This window comes from Apaloderma vittatum, unplaced genomic scaffold (assembly GCF_000703405.1).
Source record: "Apaloderma vittatum isolate BGI_N311 unplaced genomic scaffold, ASM70340v1 scaffold34590, whole genome shotgun sequence".
In the NCBI taxonomy this organism is placed as follows: Eukaryota; Metazoa; Chordata; class Aves; order Trogoniformes; family Trogonidae; genus Apaloderma; species Apaloderma vittatum.
The window spans coordinates 28,034-47,818 of NW_009696848.1; the positions used below are offsets into that span (position 1 = coordinate 28,034).

The window sequence follows — 19,785 nt, forward strand, 5'->3', positions numbered from 1 at the left end:
TTCTGGGTCTCCACTAGACTGCAGCTGGGCTTGGTGTCAGTGAAAGTCTTTTGCTCTGTGAAGCCAGGGTCTGAAGGCTTTTCAAAGTCTTGAGTTTCAGAAATACAGAAACTGTAGGAGACTGCATTTTTAACCAAGTAGATTGACAACTACTATTTTTAAATGCTGAAGATTACATAGTGCCAAACTATAAGCCTTTGTAATCTCTGATTATGTATTTGCTTGAAGGTCCGAAAGGAGAGACCACTGTGATAACTCCACTGCCGGCCCTGGCAGGACCTCAAGGACCAGATGGTTTACCTGGCCCCCCAGGAGTGCCTGGTGAGTACATCTTGCCCCTTGTCATGCTTTGCAGGGGCACTGGAGGACCGTAAGTGACATTGAGGCTAACTGTTGTGAGGTATCCTTGCCTTGGTTTTGTGGAACAATAGTCCATAAATCTGCCCTGAATAGCATAAGAAAATTTCTTGGCAGCCTTATGGTAGCTTCTTTTTGTGCAGATTACATAAAAACTTAACTCACAGGCTCATGCCTGCTTTGATACTGTGAACACAGTTTTAGTATTTCAACTGTGAGAACCTGCTGTGGAGGAGAAATAGTGGCTAAATTCTAATATAATCTACAGTAGTGTCCTAATTAATGATGGTAAACTGTGAAACACCTAATCTTACAAGTTAAGATTCTGTGGTAAGACAAATCACAGTTTACTTATTTTCTTTGTACAGGTAGGATTGGAGCAAGAGGTCAGCGAGGTGATTCAGGACATCCAGGGCCAACAGGAGACACGGGCTTTCCAGGGCTTGGGTTTCCTGGAAACCCAGGTCCAAAAGGTGAGAGAGTCTTCTTGGTTTTCCTCTGCATAAAAAGCAAAAACAAATCCAAAACCTCTACTATTTCTTTTTAGTCTGTATGAAAAACAATCAAGTTGTAAAAAAAAATCAATTAGTATTAGACAGGCAAGTTTTTAGCCCTCTTGTAATTTATTAATTGCAAGTTTGGAATATTTTGAAGTATTTCAGAGAATCAAGTATTAAAAGTGGCAGTAGGGAGATATTTTAGCAGACATTGATGTTTCCTGGAATACTGCCCAAAGAGGTGCAGCTCGCCTGAGTGCCACACTTACTGACCTGTATTCTCCTTACCTGGACACATGTTACAGAGTCAGAACTGTATAAGTGCCAGTATTTGATTTTTAATCAATTTTGGATATATACAATGCAATACCTGCTCTAATGCGCAGGTAATAGAGAACGTTTTGAATATTCTAAAGTTGGTCATTCCTCATGCAGAGCCATAGCTCTCTTCGGACACTGGAAATATTAAGAAATTCTCGTAATCCTGTCAGGACAATAAAAAACAAAAAGACAACTCTGATACTAAAACTGCTACCAAGCTGTTTGTTGAAGAAAACGGTGGGGAACTGACATCAGAGTAGCCTCCCTTTAAAAAAATCCCGTGTTGCAGTCAACATGGAGTGGTGTGTAAGGAGCAAGGTGCAGTGTGGCACCAGCTCTGAAATCAAGATGCCGTCTTCCGCTCATGTAAGCTATTGGTGTCAGAGGCTCATAACTGCATCTGTACAAATACCCAGGCGTAAAATAGGGTGATAACCATCGCGTCTCTGCCACTATCCAATTCCTTTTGCAGGAGATAAAGGACTTGCAGGAAGCAGAGGGTCACCAGGTTGTGAAGGAAAGATTGGAGATCCAGGCCGGGCTGGAAGTCTGGGACAACCAGGACAAAAGGTTTGCTTAGAAATAGAGCACAGACTTTTCCACAGGTCCCATCCGTTCGCTGAGACACTGAGCAAATAAATTAAGAAGCATAAGGAGTACGGGAGTTCCTATATTTCCTGGCCACTGGCGTACAAAGTATGAAATTCAATTCTTTATATAGAAAGGGGCTCAAGCCAAAATTTTAAGTTCAGATACAGGATTTCAGAACTCCTAAATATTTGAGATGTTTTGGTACTTCAGTTTTCAGAGCACAAGGAAAACTCTGCGTGGCGTACAGATTTGCAAAACCTAGTGGATCGTTTACCACTAACTTTTCTTTCTGTGTTACAGGGTGACCCAGGCATGGTTATTCCTGGAGAGCCAGGTAGACTGGGTTCACCAGGAGCTCATGGCAGTCCTGGCTCAAAAGGTGATAGAGGATTTCCAGGACTTCCAGGCCTACCAGGGCGTGCTGGACACGATGGTGATGACGGCCTAAGAGGTACTGTTGTCAAATGAGCTCGGGGAGCACAGCGAGTTATTTTAGGGAGAGGGAAACCAAGTCAAACAGTGCCCACCCAAAGCCTGAAATATCAAAAGCCTCACTCAAAGCTTTAAATTGTGAATCCAGTCTCCTTTCTTTTAGGAGATCGCGGCTCACCTGGAGTTCTTGGAGATCCAGGTTTTCCAGGGAAACCTGCTGAATGTCGCATTGGCCTGCCAGGTTTGCAGGGTGGTCAAGGAGCTACAGGCCCACCAGGTAGGACCTTCTGAATCAAATATGCCATTTGGCTGGGTGGGTCTGCATTTTGTTTCTGCTTTCCAGTGGCCTGAAGGCGCTGAAGTTGTTTCTGGATATCCATTACAGGATAGTATGCGAGAAAATAATCCTGTATATGATCTCAAAAGGTTCTAAGTTCTTCTTCTGAGAAAGAACACAATTCTCTACTCTTGCCTTTTTTTTCCTTTTCCCTTAAAAAAAGTACACAAACAACAACAACCAACCCACAACTGTTTTGGCTTTTTTCCTCTTCCTGAACATGTATGTTGTCTTACAGATCTAGTGTTTAGCACTCAAACAGGTAGAGTTCAAGAAGACTTTCATGCCCCAGACAGCAAGAGAGCCATGAAAGTTTATCTTCCAGACAAAGGTACCATACTACACTGTCATGCATTTTTCTTAGGAGGAAGAGGTTTGCAAGGTTCAAAAGGAGAACTAGGTCTTCCTGGCTTGAGTATCCCAGGAATCTATGGAGAGCCTGGGGAACCTGGATTAATCGGTCTGCAGGGCAGTGCAGGATTACCGGGTCCCAAGGGGCAGCCTGGAAGGCCAGGAATCTCTGGTGTGCCAGGTAAGGATTCTGCAAATACTTGTTTAGACATGGAAATTAAGTCAATCTCTGCAAAAGGTTGTCACTCATGCTTTTCCAAACTGAAGATGTCAAAATGTTTTTCCGTCTACGGCTTTCATATATATCAATGAGATCCTTATGGATCCGGTGACAGGCATACGTGTAGTTTTCTGAAGAAATGTTGCTTCACTGATCAAATACTAACAAATATTCTCCTGTTGCTTCAATTCCACAGGTTCAAGGGGAGATCCAGGTTTAATGGGCCGGTTAGGAATTCCTGGAGCCCCAGGCATGGCTGGCAGACCAGGCAGCCCGGGTGTCAGAGGCAAGTGGCTGCAGCATCTGTCTTCTCTCTGTTCCTTAGAATACAGGAACTTCTGTGCTCAAAGTAGTCTTGTGATCCATCCTGGTGTGTGGTACCGCTCTTGAGTGCACGAGTCAGAGCAGAATTTCTTTGAGTCTTGGTCAATATTTGGCATCTGTATATGTGCAGCCTACAGACTTACAGAGTTACAACGTTATTTTATCTCTTTTAGCAGTTTTGAATTCCCACTTTTCTCTTTCATTGGTATTTGTAAAAATGGCTGGTGACTTGCTAAATAAAGAGCAGAGAGCTTTTTTCCTGTCTTTTTTCTGTCCCATTCATGGTTCAAATAGCATTACTATATCTATTCAACAAATACAAGATTATACATATATTCAGTATAAGAAATAATTACCATCTCTTGCCATAGTCTCTGCTCGTTAATGTTTTATTGATGATTGAAGTAATTAAGAAGCCAGTTTAAGTTGTCTGTTTGGAATGTGTATTTAAGTACATAGTTGCCCTTGAAGACAGGCATTTCATAGCTTCCTTCACGTCTAGTCAGTTTACTTCAGAACAATTCATTATTTTCTTGCAGGTTCTTCTGGCTTCCCAGGACTAAAGGGAAGAAAAGGATTTCTTGGAGCAAAGGGCGAACCAGGTGATAAAGGTTTTTCTGGACCATCTGAGACCTTGGTTGGCATCGGGGATAAAGGAGAACGAGGCTTAAAAGGTGCACATCTGTTGTTCTGTCACTCGGAACTAGTCAGGGTTGTTGTCCGTGCTGCAGTTCAGTGGGCTCTAAAGTATGGAAGAAAACGACGCTGCTACTGAAACTATTCCCAGGGCTTTGAAATAATTACTGATGAACACTGTAATTGCCTTTTTATTTATGGGATAGCTGGATATTACACTGAATATTTACTTCCGTTTTAACAACTCCATATTCCTTAAAAAGCTCTTACTGTAACGTTAAACCAGTAATATGTCAGTAGTAACAGGAGGCTTATGTATGTATATGCTCTGCATTCATGGCTTTACCTGTTTAGTAGCCCATGAGCACAGAATTGTGTGTGCTCACCAACTAGATGCTGGATTGCCAAGAAACTGAGTCTGCTCAGAAATACCTGACTGTCAGGAGAATTCTTCTGTTTTCAGTATTAACATGGACTCGGCATACGAGTTGTCCTTGCTTAACTAACGCTGCCTGACTTTTTGTGTAGACAAGCTCTTATGGAAGCTTTAAGAAACTTCCTTTTGTCTCCATAGGAGAAATCTAGAAGGCTTTACAGAAACTTTATTCTTGACATAAACATGCTTATACTCTAAGATGGTTTTTTGCAATATTTTCTGAAGTGAAGCTTTTGTTTTAGGAGTTCAAGGAAGAATGGGTCTAAAAGGAGAAAAAGGAAATGCCGGTGTGCACGGTCCCCCAGGTGCTGATGGGGCTGGAGGAATGCCTGGGCTACCAGGTAAGGTGTATGTGTGCTGAAAATTACTGCATCACGTGGAGAGCAGAGATAATACTGCCTCAGTGCTGGCACTTCAGCTCATCTCCAACAGCACTACATTCTCTGGATTAACTCTGAAGCTTTTCTGAGAGTTCTGAAACTGAACAATTTCAAACGCTGCTATTTCAAAGCTGTAGCAGCTACCACCAGATGATTGTCTCCTTCCAAATGTACACTGTTGTTTGGGGTGATAGATGGAAAATTACATTAAATCCTGAGTAACAGTAACTTTAAAAGCTGATGAGGCCAGTGAATAAAATTTGATATTTGTAGGAGTTAAGTTTGAATTCCAATATTAATAAAAAACCTAAGAATTCTAAAATATGAACATCACAATTGTGCAAAAAAAAACATTTTGGAAGTTTTATTTCAAATTTATTTTATTTCCCTTTCCAAAGCGTTCGTGTTTGACTTGCATTTTGAAAGTTACCAGACCTTCAGTGAAAAGCAGACTTAAAAAGAACCTGCATAAATTATAAAACTACCTAAGCTGTTTCACAAAGTTTTGCTCTGCCATTGCCGTAACTTCATACCTAATGATACACGTTGACCCTTGAGGCTTTTTTCAAATTAATGCTAATAAAACATCTTTAATTCTCTATATTCTCGAAAACCATATGATGCTGTAATTAGATAAATAAAAATGGTGACAATCAAAAATAATTTTAAACTTGTAATTGAAGCAGCTCATGTAATGACGACAGTTATCGATGCTGTATGTCATTATGGTGCTGTGGTCACAAACTTCAATTTTAATGTCGATGCACAAGATATTTGTTATGTTCTTTACATTCTGGCAACAACTATGATAATTTTATCTGTCTCTGGGCCAAGAGGCTGCATCTTGATTTACAAAATAGTAAGATGCCCTCACAAGGTGTGTGACAGAGGGTTGTGTATTCATGACGGCTCTGCCGGCCGGTGTCTAAAGCAAACATGAGAAGGTGACACTTACTTCTTTGTCTTGCAGGTGTCAAAGGATTTATGGGTCTTCCAGGGATTCCTGGAGGACAAGGATTCCCAGGTGCACCAGGAAGCAAAGGGGACATGGGAATTCCAGGTCATTTTCTGTCACGCCGTGTTACAAATTCCTAGAGCTGTATAGAAGCATTTGCACAGGTCTGAGCAGTTCCTGTAAGCATCCTCCACAAGACTTGGATGGGATTTGTTCTTAGCAGTACCTCTAGACTTCTCACCACCCCACCATTTGCTTGACTTGCAGATTGCAGTTCTCCCAGTGAAATATAACTTCTTTAACTTATATAGTGTTACATGCAAGAACCTCTCTTTAATGTGTTTAGAAACAAAATCACTGCCTGTGTAAGTTATCTTTAATGCAGAATAAATACCTGATGAATGTGCCAGCAGTAGTTTGCAGAACACAAGGTGTTATCCTTTTAAGAGTGGCATGCATCAGTATCTGTGTTTTTTCCAGGTCCAAAAGGACAGAAAGGATCTCCAGGCTTTCCAGGACCATCAGGTGACCCTGGCCTGCCGGGCTACAGTGGCTTTCCCGGTGACAAAGGAGATCCTGGGTACCCGTCTCCTGGGCCTCCAGGAGAACCTGGTCCAAAGGTACAAAGGCAATGGGAACGTTGTTGTGTTAGGCCATCAGCAGAGCCTTTGGCTGTAGGAACAGGACAACCCGTAAGCAAGAGCTGCTGAGTTTGTAGAAGTAGGTGATTTGTTAGTGGTAAGAAGTGTGAAAATTCTATTGTGTCATTACTCAGGAGAAATTTTTGAGTTCATTATTTTTTTCTCTTGGTGCAAGAGATCTCTTACTTGTAAAGATGAAACATCTTGGAAATAACTTTGTTTGTGGAAAAGCTGCTAATGCATTAAGAGCATGGGCTGCAAAAGTCAGCACTAGGAACACTTACACATTAAAAATTACAGAAAAACATAGTCTGTGCAAATGCAGATGTTCTGAAGTCTGAAATTGCACTGTTGGCTTTTGACAGTCTAGTATCATTGCAAAAGATGAAGTGGGTTTTTTCTCAGCAATGTATATTATGTTCAGTATATACTATGTTCAGTAGTATATATTGCTAAGAGAGACAGTATTTTCTAAGTTAGCTCACTCGGACACAATTTTACTCCACATATTCTGGTTGTTGGGCGACAGTCAGTCTTTCTACATAGGACATTATATAAAGTAGGTGGTAGAGGCTATCAACCATCCTGTAACTCCTGTAATCCATCTAAATAATCTGATTATTTTCTGTATTAGCTGGGCAGCCACAATGAGATTATTGTTGTGAAAGTCAGTACAAATTTAAGGAAAAATACGCATGTCAGTGTTTTGGATAGCTGTGTAGTCTGTAAGGAAAGTATGTTTGGAACAAAAGAGGAGTGTTCGAATAAAACTGAAGGGAAGTCTCTGTGTTGGTGAAAACATCTAAAGACAGATTTGTACAGATTAAGGAAAAGGATTGTTGGTATTATGAGAAGACTTTGTGTCAGTCTACTTTGATTTTTGTCTGAGAGGCATAAGGAATCTTTAAAATCACCTATCATTTCTGTATTGTTCAGATATGGAATGTATTTAATGCGGTGTGATTCTTTACCTGTTTGTGTGCAACTGCTATTTCTCAGGGAGATCCAGGCCCCCCAGGACTTTTGGGCAGCAAAGGAGAAAAAGGATCCCAAGGTCATCCAGGCCGTAAAGGAATACCCGGACCACATGGGCTCAGAGGAGAGACTGGACGTGCAGGAATCCCAGGTACGTTTTGTTTCAGAGGGGTGGTGAGATGTCGACATGCTGCTGGAAGAAGGTAGTTTCTCAGCAAAGCACCAGGGTGCCTATGGGCTGGCACCTTTATATCCGACTGCTCTGAACCTCGTAGTTGGTGCAGCCAGGCTCACCTGCGTCAGCTGGAGATCTTTTGCAGGTGTCCAAAGCAGAAATGATAGCAAAGTTCTCAGCCTGAGCCTCGATCTAGTCCTAATGCCTTTTCCCCTCTCCCGCGCTCTTTCTTCTTCCAGGGAAGCATGGACCTCCTGGAGGTGTTGGTGCTAGAGGACAGCAGGGCTGCCCCGGACAGCAGGGCATCGCTGGCCCCCCCGGTACGGCGTGCAGCACCTCTCCAACGCACTGCCCCCCTCTGTTATTTTCTCTGTAATGAGGCAGCTGATGTTCTGAGCTTTTTAGCCTTTAGCTGACGCAGTCACAGTCACAGTCTCTGTTTATGGGAGTTCCAGGCTTTTTACCTTCTCTGGTTCCAGCCACAGTCTTTAACAGCCTATTTTCAATGTTATTGGTTCTGCTGAGGCAAGAGGTTTTAATTTTGTTTCACTACTGTAGAGCTTTTTGCCTTTTTTTCATTTTCATCCAGAGTTCTCAAGATATGATATCCACAAAATTTTAGGAAAGGCTTGTTTACTTCCTAGAGGAGAATGATAGATGTAGCTAGATGAGGAGGAGAACAAAATTAATTAGAGTGGAAAGAGAGGATGGAGTTGTAGTTGTTTGTTAAAGCAACAGTGAAGATCAAACCATGCAAAACATACCTAAGGGGGAGTGTGTGCCTACGCAGCCACAGAGAGGTGTGCTGTGCAGGCTTTAATAAAGTGAGTGCCAGCCACTGAGCGCTCTTGTATTCAGAAGTGCTTGTCAAAATTATGATGTTGTGGTTTTATAGACTTTAGAGAAACCTTGGATTTCTAATAAAGCCAGGAAGAGAAACCACACTGCCTGTATGGATTCCCACCAGCGTGGGTTAAATCCAGTGAGCTCAATAAAAATTATATGCTGCTCTTTATAAATGTCTGTACACCAAGAGTTACACCTGCCTTGGAGGTAGCTGAACTAATTAAATTTTAATAAAGGGGACTTGTGTCCTCTTCCTTCGAAATGCAAAATAATAAAAGTGCAAGTGTTACCGTGATCTGTTGTAATTCCCAGGGGCTGTTGGAAAACCTGGAAGAAATGGACTTGCAGGCGACAGAGGTGACCAAGGTCGGAATGGCATGCCCGGTGCCCCAGGAGGGAAGGGAGAACCAGGTAACAGCAGTGAAATACGTGAATTCTGTTTTACAGTTGTTTTCTTCCCTGATTAAACTGACAAGGATTATTTGGGAAGGACTAATGGGGAGCTTCTGTGGAGCCAGAAATAAGTTTCTAAGTAGAAGGTTTTTCATTTTTATATAATTCACAGGTTTTTCTATGTAATTGTTTTACATGCTGTCAAGAACCCAAATACGGATGTTCCCGCTTTATTACAAATGTGAGCTGTCACAACGTCACCTAAAAATGTTAGTGTCTGCAAGAGCCAAAGTACTGCTGTTAGCAGTTCCTACATGTTTAATCTCAAAAAGAGGAAAAGAAGCCAAATCATTTTAAAGGACTCTCCTCTCCTGCATGGAAATACAAGATAAAAGGAATCTTGGTGTTACTTGCAGGAATAGCGAAGGTTTCCATGACCTGGCCCTTGGGTTGTAAAACCTTACATTTAAATCTTGCGCCTCACGCCATCAGTGTCCACAGATAGAAGCAGTCCTCCACTGAATCCTGGCAGAAAGCATTTTCTTATTTTACAGTGAAAATGTGTCTTTGGATATGAGTATAAAGAGGATACTGGGAAGGCACTCGTAGTATTTAGTAATTTTTTTTTCATATTAAGTTTGAAGTAATCACTGTTAAGGTATTTTCTTTTTTAGATATTTACATTTCTTCTATTTTTCTCAGTAACTAACTTAAATGCAGATTTTTCATATGTTTTTGTTCCTCTGAATAAAGACAAAGCATGTTATTGTAGAATGTACCTCAAACATTAATCGGTAGAAGTATGAAGAAAAGCATACAAATTTAATTTGTATTTCTGGGTGAAAAAAATGAAATAGTCAATAAATTATACTTTACATATAATTAAAATATATTTTTTGATTCAGTGAATTCTAAAGAAATGTATGAAATATTAGACAACAATGATGTTTTCTAAAAATTATTCAGGACTTTGAGTTTAATGTGACCTAATGTTTCATAGGAGCACCAGGGAGAGGAATCCCTGGCCTTCGAGGTGCTCCTGGTCGTAGAGGTGAGTTGTCTTTTCAGAAAGCAAAAGCTTTGATTTTTAAATACTAGAATCTTCACCTTCATCTTTAAGTCACCTCCTGCTTGTGAGTGCTTGAAATGGCACTGAGAGTGTTGGAGGAAATGAAGAGTGACTCTGTGCTTTTGATCAGTGATTTGGTGCTATATATTAAATGTTAAGAGTTCTTGCTGGTAAAGTTAAGACTGTTGTAAAAGGGAGCTAGAGAAGATACCTTCTTTGATTTTGTGAAGGTGATACGCACATTCTAGAGCTTTTGAAATTTTATTTTGATACACATTTTGATTAACAGTATATTCTAATGAAAACAGATCATGATGCTGAATGCTAAGCGTACTATAAGAGACCTGCAGTGATCGCATTTTGATTTTGTTCATCTCACCTTTTATATTGATGAACAGATGACTGAGGGGACTCTTCCATGTTTTAGATTTTGCATTGTATTTCTGGTACCATTAGAAATCCATAGACTTGCTTTGCTTAAAAAAAAAAATCTCTTTTGCCAGTTGTGATGTTCAAAGAAGCATTTCATCTACTTTTGCATCAAGAAATATTCACTGCTCTGGTCTTTTTACCCTCCTCTCAATTTTATTCCTTTGTATGAGCAATCTCTGAAGTGTTTTGTTGTTTTGGTTTTTGTTTTGTTCATTTTGAAAAAAACTAAGGTGTACGCTACCTTACAGTGGGTCCTGTCTTCTCAGAACTATTTTGTTTATGGTAGCAAGGTGGCTTTGGGGACTTCTCCATGCCAAAAACAAAGGCTGAATTCTACCTCTGTGGTACCATAAATGTACACATTGTGTGCAGTCACGTCAGCTCACCACCTCGACAGCTCCCTTAGCTCTCGTATCTGCTTATGCTTTGCAGGAATCAAAGGGGACATGGGCCTGCCTGGTTTTCCCGGGCCACCAGGTATGAAAGGCCATCAGGGCGACCAAGGGCCCGTTGGACCTCCTGGCCTAGTGGGATTCCCTGGACTTCAGGGCACGACGGGCATGGCAATTCCTGGCCAGAAAGGGAACAGAGGTGTTGCGGGTGCGGATGGAAGGCCAGGTGTGTTGGTCTAACTCTTTATTTGTCTGAAATGATACACTGGTAACTGAAAGCAGAATTCAGCCTGTCCAGAGCCCAAGGCCTTCCCCCAAGAGAGCTTCATAATTAAACAGGTGGTTCCTCTGCCAGGTAATGCCATGATGGCCTGTGCAGTGTGATGTAAATCAAAATAACGCTAAGCTCTGCAGTCCACTCGATTGCGTTGTTTTGCTTTCTTCCCGTGTTGTCAGCAGGGCAGCTGAGATCCAACTCTAAAGACGTGAGGTAGCTTGAGTGTGCAGACGTGGCCCTTAGGGACATGGTTCCGGTGGACTAGGCAGTGCTGGGCTAACGGTTGGACTCGATGATCTTAAACAATTCCATGATTCCAGGCATAACTACAGCTGGAGGATATTCAAAAAACTGTAGTGCTGTGGAGTACCACAAGAGCTCAGCTCTGACTCAGATGAAATTGGCAGGCTAGGAAAAAGGAGTCTTTTCTTTTATTTTTTTTTCTTGTAAATAGGTGTATTTCCTTGGGAATCACTGTGGCAGTAAACGTGGGTCCCGCTACAGAGTCACAGGCTGTTGTAGTGCCTTGTACATCACGTCTGTGAGATGCTGCCGGCAGCAGTCTTGACTTGCTCTGATGTTTCTGTACAGGTGCTCCTGGCTTTCCAGGGCCTCCTGGTCTTCCCACACCCAGCATGAAAGGAAGCAAAGGCGACAGAGGGGCAGATGGCGTACCAGGGCCAACAGGCCCCATCGGCGACACTGGTCCTCCGGGTCCAAAAGTCAGTGAAACGAATATTGCTTGTTTCTAACTGCATTGTTACCTTACTTTTACCATGAAAATCACACCCAGGGCAACTTAAAAAAATACAACAAAACAAAAAAACCCACATCCTCCCCAAAAAAACTTGTAATAGTGAAAAGATAGTAATATGGATATGAAAAGTAGTTTTTATGGACTTAAGTGGACCAAAAAGACATTTCTGGCATGTCATTTCCTTGGCCATTCTGTATTACAGAATTGTATTAACAACAACATGGCTGTTTCTAACATGCTTACAAACGGAGCAGATACTTCTCAGTGTAGCATATTCTGTGAAGGTTAATGAGTATTCTGAACAAAAAGAAAATGGAATTCATCGCGTGCAGCTGCTGCTTCCTGTTTATTCTTTGTTTATTATTGGTGTTGTCTGGTTTGCAGGGAATAGAAGGTCGATCGGGTTATCCTGGTGCTAGAGGGCACCCTGGGTTTCTTGGATTCCCAGGCGTAAAAGGTATTCCTGCATTTATTACATACGCTTCTGTGTGTCAGGTAGAATCATTTACGTCTTGCATTATAATAGTATTTTTCTAATAGCACCAGGTGTGGCCCTAGAGACACGGGGGTTTTCCACCAAGAGCCGGTTGTAGCTCAGCTATAAATGAAAGCATTCACTAAGAGAGCATTTTCTTTGAGTTAGGTGCTATGGGTATGTCCAAAATAAGGAAGGGGTGAGACTTTGATGGCCTCCATAGTCAGTCAGTTATAGCCAGTCAAATCTCCTGACTTGATGATAAAAATACTTCTTTTAAAAAAATTAAATAATTTATTTCCAGCAGAGCTGTAGAAGTCTACTTTTGCATTTCAAACAAGTCTACAGGCACTGCTTCTCTTTGGGAAGGTTGCACGGATTATGCAGGGCTCTTAAATAAGCTTCTGAAAGTGATGTTTTGACATTTTAAACCAGACAGGTGTATTTTTAATCTTCTTTTTTAGGAGAAAAGGGTAATCCAGGACCCACCGGACCACAAGGTGCAGCAGGGCCAAGGGGACCGAAGGGCCAGCATGGTAACCAGCCCTGCGCAGTCTTATACCAGCTGACTTAGGTTGATTGGTTTGGTTTGTAGGCTGTTTCTTTTAACATCAAGCAATAGCTTTTTGTTACATTTTTGCTGCTAGGTCTTCCTGGAGTCCCTGGGAAAATATTCTCTGTGCCAGGAAGCAAGGGTCCTCCTGGACTGCCAGGAATCCCGGGAACACCAGGTGATCAAGGAATTCAGGGGATTCCCGGACTACAAGGTGCTTTATACTTCCATCTCTGTACATGCTCCTGTGCGCTGCTGAGTAGGACATTGTGATGTGGTGTCAGTAACACTACAGACAGTCTCAAAACTTAGTAAATTCATGCTGATGGTTTTTATTCCAACACAGCTACATTTTCCTAGGGATATTCACTTTATTCCTTAACAGTTATTAAAATGTAGAATAACTACTCCTATGTGATTCTGGTTTTTCCTTCGTTACAATTTAGGACCTAAAGGAGTAAAAGGTCTACCAGGAAGTTTTGGTCATCCAGGTCAACGAGGACTGCCTGGTCCAAAAGGAGACCGGGGATTTCCAGGACAAAGAGGTACAGGAAAGCAGGCTCTATCTTTCACTGCTGGTACTGAATTTACAGATAAACTGCATTCCTGATTTCTGTAAGTCCTTCCTCTGGAGCCTGTGGAGGTTCTGTAATGTTTACAGTAGCTTTAGGGCCACAAGCACGTGTAAGCACATTCTTAGCTTTTAACAGATGCGTGTTCACAATTTAGTAATTTAGTAATTAATAATTAATTAAGAATTAATAGTTCAGTAAAATGGGTATTGTCTGTACTCTTCTGTTATTAATCACATGTATTTACGCACTTGAAATCCGTAGGTATCGGTGTGCCTTTTTATGCCTTCAAAATAGAACTAAATATTTTTGTCACCATAAAATGTTTTGACTTTACAACTTTTTTTGTTGTAAAAGTGGCCACGGTTCTTTAAAATACCCTACTATTCCATGAAACTGTGCAATGCAAAGCTACCTGAGCTAGGTCTGAAGGAGTTAATACATCTAGCAACAAACAGTACCAATTTTCGAGCTGTATCTTCTTAGTGATAATTTTTTTGTTGGCTTTCAAGTGGTTCCACTAATTTAAATGAAGGAAGAATTCAAACAAAAGGATAATATTTGCACTCGTGTTTCTTTTCCCTGCCCACAGGACAGCCTGGACTGGTTGGCTTTCCAGGTCTCCAAGGGTTACCTGGATCACCAGGTACTATGATTGCTGGTCCAACAAGAAAAGGTTTTATCTTTACCCGGCACAGTCAGTCCACAAGCATTCCTTCCTGCCCGCTTGGGACTGCGCAGATCTACGTTGGCTACTCGCTGCTTTTTGTACAGGGAAATGAACGAGCACACGGACAAGATCTTGGTACGGTACTGGTAACAATTTTGTGATTGTTTTCATTAGAGTCCAGTAATGCTAAGCTGTCACAAAACCAAACCCGCCGTAAGTGTCCGAGGGGAGCACTGGCTTCAGCCATCTGTCTCCAGCGTGCTCTGCTGCTCTGAGCCTATCCAGACACCTCTCTGCCTGCGCTCCTGTAGTTCCTCTTTGCTATTCGAGACATTTTTGAGGAGCAGTCCAGTTACGTATGGATAGATGTCTGATATAAATGCTCACAACATCTGCACGGGGCTAACAGTAGTGACACAGGATCTGAGAGAGAATCTTGCTTTTTTTGGAGACCTGATGGGATGGTTTAGGGTTTCAAAAATTGTAGCAGAAGCTTTTGTTTAAACAGCTGAGTCACTGCCACTGTGACGAGGACCGATACTATTCAATAAGATATTAATATTTCAACAGATTTTATTCTTAGTTCTTATTTTCATATATACCATAAGCATTTTGCTTATGAATAATTCCACTGTGCAGATGCTTCTCTCTAGTTAACGTTTTATTTCTCACTAGAGTAGATTGGATGCCATCACATGTCTCTTCTGTTCTCTGCACCACATATAATCATCCATCTGTCACAAACCTCTCCTCTTTTGTCTTCCAGGAACAGCTGGCAGCTGCTTGCAGAGATTCACCACCATGCCATTCTTATTCTGTAGCACCAACGACGTGTGCAGCTTTGCTTCTCGCAATGACTACTCCTACTGGCTGTCCACAGCAGCAGTGATTCCGGCGGACATGGCACCCATTTCTGGCAGGGCACTAGAGCCCCATATAAGCAGGTGAGAGCACAAGAATGCCAGCTCCTCTGGCCTGGCACCACGAGCACATCATAAATCGGTTTTGACAGCAAATCTTAATCAAAAACCTGCCCACCTCAGCCAGTACAAGCACTGGTTTTAACTCTCTGGCAGAGATTGCAAAGCAAGGTATTTGAGTTACCTTCAATTTGCTTATCTCCTCGTTAAGCAGGGAAGAACTTGTGTGAGTTGTAGCCTTTCCAGTAAGCCCTGCCACGGGGTAGCTGCTGTCCTAGGAGAAAAAGGTTTGGTCTGCTTTCGTGTTTTCCCTCAGACCTGCGCTGAACGCGTGCGTGTTTCTTCTGGCAGGTGTGTTGTCTGCGAGGGAGCTGCAATGGTCCTGGCAGTTCACAGCCAAACAACTCTAGTTCCTGCGTGTCCAGAAGGCTGGATGTCTCTCTGGAAGGGCTTTTCTTTCGTTATGGTGAGGATATAAAGACTTGAATTAGTAATTTCATGTCCTCTCGCTTTCACTGGCGTTTTCATTTGCTCGTAGCTCGTTTGTTTGTCAGTCGTTGTTAAATGTTTGGGGAACGGAGTGGTTAACCCAGTCCCGAACACAAAGACACAGAAATAACTGACAGGTGCAGTTCTGTTATGAATTGGGTCTTGGGGCTGAACTCTACTGAAAGGTAAAATCAAAACAAATGCAGAACACTGCCTACAAAAGACAGCCTCCACAGCTTCAATGCCATAAGGAGACGGGAGTGAAGAAAGTTCATAATGTGACTGCAAATTGAGAACTGGGCTTTTCTAGCCAATTTTCTGCTGTCATAAATTATATTAAAGCTATTTCTTCAAGCATTTGCCAACATTAGAGAAGGAGAATGCTGCCTTTGCTTTTTCTGTTTGGAGAAGCAATCGATGCGACAGAAAATAAGCACACACACACCAAAAACCAGGGGATATGACTGACTTGTTACTGTAGTCTCAACGGGACAAAAGCCAGCTACTTTCTTGTCTTTGTACCAGTTACAGTTCCGTGCCTTTTCATGGAGCGGAAAAAAGCCTTTGCAGGGTTTAAGAAATGTCATCGCTGTGCCTGAATTTCTGTGAGGCTTCTGTGCTTCGTTGTAAGCTTCATGAGAGTAATCTGCATTCATTTTGTCTTGTCCAAAATGTACCACAGGACACAGGGTGTGCTTCAGAAAGAGGTGGGTTTTTTTGCCTGCAGTTTACTAAAAGCTGATGGACAAGTTCTCATAAAAAATGTGTTGGTGCTTACAGTACACAAGTGCCGGCTCAGAAGCTTCTGGCCAAGCACTGGCGTCTCCCGGATCTTGTCTGGAAGAATTTCGAGCTATCCCATTCATCGAGTGCCACGGCAGGGGGACGTGCAACTACTACTCGAATTCCTACAGTTTCTGGTTGGCATCATTAAATCCAAGAAGAATGTTCAGGTAAACTGTTCTTCCCTGCACCCGTACGCGTCACATCCACGCTGCAAGTGTCGGAGGAGGCAGGAACTGCCAGCACAGCACGGGGGGCTCCCCTAGGACCCCCCTCGGGTTAGACACCTCCTGTGCTGGCTGTAGCATCACTCTGTAGTGCAAAGATGTCTTAAGTGAGCCAAGGATTTCCATGTCAGTAATTCCATATCCAAAGCCTCAGCATCTCTTCCCATTTTTTTTAAAAGACAGAAGTAAATATTTGTTTTGTTTGCTTTAGGAGGCCTCTGTCACAGACTTTGAAAGCTGGAGAACTAGAAAATATCATCAGCCGTTGTCAGGTCTGCATGAAGAGACCACTCTAAATGGCAGCCGCTCCTGACGGAACATGAACCTCTGCTTTTATGACAAAGAATTGCCTAACTCTGAGGAGCTGTAATTTATTAAAGTCCGACTGCACCTGGAAAGAAAGCTCTAAGTTGCCAGTGCAGCACTGCAGTGAGGTAGGGCAACGGTTTGACTTTTGTCTTTGGCAAACGACAGAGCACTTTGTTGGAGGACACTTAGACCGCAGCCCGCGGGCACTCCTGCCGAGCTGCATCTCCGTGGTAGGACTTTGGCATCGCCTGATCTTTAACGAGAGATGTTGACGCTGCTTCGTGCCACGTGCTTTTCAAACCGCAGGACAAGTGAAACGCTCTAGTATTGGCTTACCTATGTTCAGTGTTCAAAGCAGACATAATTTAAGATGAAAATCTGGTGCTTAGGAGAGACAGGGTTCAGTAAGTAATATTTTCAGTGCACTTTTACATATATAACGATTCATTTAGGGTTGTTTTGTTTTGGTGTTCTTGTCTAATAAACAAGTATCTCCTCACTTACCCCACCCTCCCTCTGGCTGGCAAGCAGCAACACGAGGGTTTTTGCGCCCTGCAGCAGTACTGGCTCCGGGCCGGCCAGGAAGGGAGCAGCGCCAGGCGTGGGCAGCCCGCGCTGCAGTGACACGCACGTGGTGACCCGTGGTGACTCGCGGTGACACGTGGTGACACGCGGTGACATGCGGTGACACGCACTGCGCTCTGCGGAGCGCCCGTGGCTGAGGGCTGCCCAGCCACACGGCCTGGGGAGGTTTCACTCGATTCCGTGAGATCGTTGAAGTTCTGCAGAAGCTGACAGCGTTGGGCCTCCGTTACGATCGCGTGCTTTTGTCTCTGCTGAGGAACAGCTATTTATCATTCCACAATTTGGGATTTTGATGGAATTAACTATTACGGTATGGCTCGAGGGCTCCCGTGGCTTTACCAGGTTATCACACGTGAGCTCTTTCAATTTTATTTTTCATAGGTAATAAAAAGCCACAGTATTCGCGTTTTATAATATTCCATATTTAAATATTGATCACAAATTATATTCTGTATTTAAATATTTATCACAGTTTCTGCAAATGGAACCATTAATTCCATTCAGTCAAACGTACACATCCAAAATTTCAAAAGGAGACCCATATTTAAGTTGTACCATCTAAGCACTGACTTATACAGGAGAATCCAGCTGTAAATGAACATGAATACTTGAAAAGCACTTTCATTTACTCATATAACTTATATAAAATTGTAGCTCTGAGGTGTTTTTTTTTTTAATATTTATAACATTGCACTTGCAAGGCTATTTAAAATTGTAATGTTAACATTTAAAATGTTAATATTTTGTAATACTTGCACAATCTATCAGAATTCCAGTATTTAGTGTTATAGAAGAAGCCTCATTCATCTGAATAGTTCTGTAAACGCATCATTTTAAATGTAGGGTCTAGCAACTCATTGAAATAACCAAGATTTCGCATTTAGGTGTTTTTTAAGCCAGTGACATTTTATATTGTTTCTGTTCAAATACTTGCATTGTGTTTGTCTGACTGTTTGGATTCTCAGTGTTAACCTAACTACGAATAAGCTTCGTCTGTGTTTCATGGCAGCATCTTCCGACGGCGCTAACGCGGGGGTACCGCTGCCATGAACTGAATGGGTATTTTAAAGTTATCGTTTGCTTGATCGGTCACACTGCTTCTGTTTGCAAGGTGTAATTGTGAATTTGCAGGGTTTTATGAAGAATCTGTATGCAGATGCACTACTGGTGAGAAGGTTTTAACGTCGAGTTAATGTTTAGTCTTCCATTTGAACCAGGTTTGGGGTTGAGGGTGTTTTCCTTAAAACGATCATGTATTAGATTTTTTTCCATAAACTCTGAAGTTTGCTTTAAATACTCAAAGGTAAAATCCACACCAGCTGCTTGTTAGCTTGTTGAGGTTTTGGCGTTTTGTTGGGCTTTTCTTCTCTTCATTAAGGCTCATTAGAGCCACCCAGAGGCATTGTACACTTGATGACTGTGGAGACCCTCGTGTAAAACTCACTGGTAAAACACAGAATGTAAGTACCCCAGGGTTGCAGTCTGCGAGAAATGGGCAGTGGAGGGTCATGTGTGAGGAGGGAATGGATTGCAAAGTCTGGAGGTAAGTTACACAGAGCTACGTCTCAGAGCACAGAACTGGAAGCTCTTCCTTGCTCCCAGTTTTGGATTCGCTTTTTGTGTGGCCTTCAACAAGTTACTAAGGGAAGATTTCCATGAGTAGCTTTAGAGTTTGGGTGCTCAAGCTCAGTCTTTCTTTTGAAAGCATGAAACAACTGCAAGGACACGTGTTCATCACACTGAGCCTCGTGCGAGCTGGACACTGAAAATCAGAGAAAAGCTTGAACCAGTTGATCTTGAGTTCTCTCTGCAGATACAGACCATTTTACTTCCCTACTGCTATTGATTGTCGTGAGGATGAGTTAACTCTTGTCTGTAAATGCTTTGAGAGCCTTAACTGGAAAGTGCTGCCGAGGGGCGAGGTGTTCATATATTGTACTGAAAGAATGGAAGCATGAGAAATCATAAATAATGCGCAAACAAGGGTGGGGGGGAGGCAGGGAAGAGGAAAGTAAACCTTCTGCTAAATAAAAAATATTTTGACTAAATAAAAGACCCGTTTTGCTTGGTTTTTTGTTCTTGCCCCGGGAGCCCCCAGCGCACTGCCCAGCTTGCAGCCTCAGGACGCGGGTGCAGGCCCTGCCTTTATTTTTATCTGGCAAGAGATCGGTTTCAGGCCACTTGCCTCTGCGCAACAGCACCGCTGGGATTTGAAAAGAGCGGAATTAGCAAGTGCCGGGCCTTGGATCAATACACGCTCCAATCCTCCTGGCATCGCCGCTCCTTTCGACCTCCCAATGTCAGTGGGACCGGACCTTCGGGCACAGGGCTGCGTTCCTCCCTTAAAAGAGTATCTGCTATACGTAATTGCATTTTCTGTTTTATTGTTCTCTGCGGAGTTGGAAAAG

General features: G+C 42.5%; 1 protein-coding gene across 1 annotated transcript in view; it reads left to right on the top strand.

Moving 5' to 3' along the window:
- COL4A3 (collagen, type IV, alpha 3 (Goodpasture antigen)) overlaps positions 1-16,779 on the top strand; it is a gene marked incomplete at its 5' end in the record, with an annotated part of 32,377 nt that extends 15,598 nt beyond the window's left edge. Inside the window, 27 exons of the mRNA XM_009876425.1 lie at positions 229-321; positions 726-830; positions 1,648-1,745; positions 2,067-2,217; positions 2,362-2,475; positions 2,900-3,067; positions 3,303-3,392; positions 3,970-4,104; positions 4,745-4,843; positions 5,853-5,942; positions 6,318-6,465; positions 7,478-7,604; positions 7,868-7,948; positions 8,787-8,885; positions 9,868-9,918; positions 10,655-10,712; positions 10,801-10,968; positions 11,629-11,759; positions 12,179-12,251; positions 12,734-12,805; positions 12,917-13,036; positions 13,269-13,367; positions 13,987-14,199; positions 14,831-15,008; positions 15,336-15,450; positions 16,254-16,426; positions 16,695-16,779. Coding sequence (XP_009874727.1) covers positions 229-321; positions 726-830; positions 1,648-1,745; positions 2,067-2,217; positions 2,362-2,475; positions 2,900-3,067; positions 3,303-3,392; positions 3,970-4,104; positions 4,745-4,843; positions 5,853-5,942; positions 6,318-6,465; positions 7,478-7,604; positions 7,868-7,948; positions 8,787-8,885; positions 9,868-9,918; positions 10,655-10,712; positions 10,801-10,968; positions 11,629-11,759; positions 12,179-12,251; positions 12,734-12,805; positions 12,917-13,036; positions 13,269-13,367; positions 13,987-14,199; positions 14,831-15,008; positions 15,336-15,450; positions 16,254-16,426; positions 16,695-16,779 — 3,134 coding nt within the window. The remainder of the gene's footprint in view (positions 1-228; positions 322-725; positions 831-1,647; positions 1,746-2,066; positions 2,218-2,361; positions 2,476-2,899; positions 3,068-3,302; positions 3,393-3,969; positions 4,105-4,744; positions 4,844-5,852; positions 5,943-6,317; positions 6,466-7,477; positions 7,605-7,867; positions 7,949-8,786; positions 8,886-9,867; positions 9,919-10,654; positions 10,713-10,800; positions 10,969-11,628; positions 11,760-12,178; positions 12,252-12,733; positions 12,806-12,916; positions 13,037-13,268; positions 13,368-13,986; positions 14,200-14,830; positions 15,009-15,335; positions 15,451-16,253; positions 16,427-16,694) is intronic.
- Between the last annotated feature and the right edge of the window lie 3,006 nt (positions 16,780-19,785).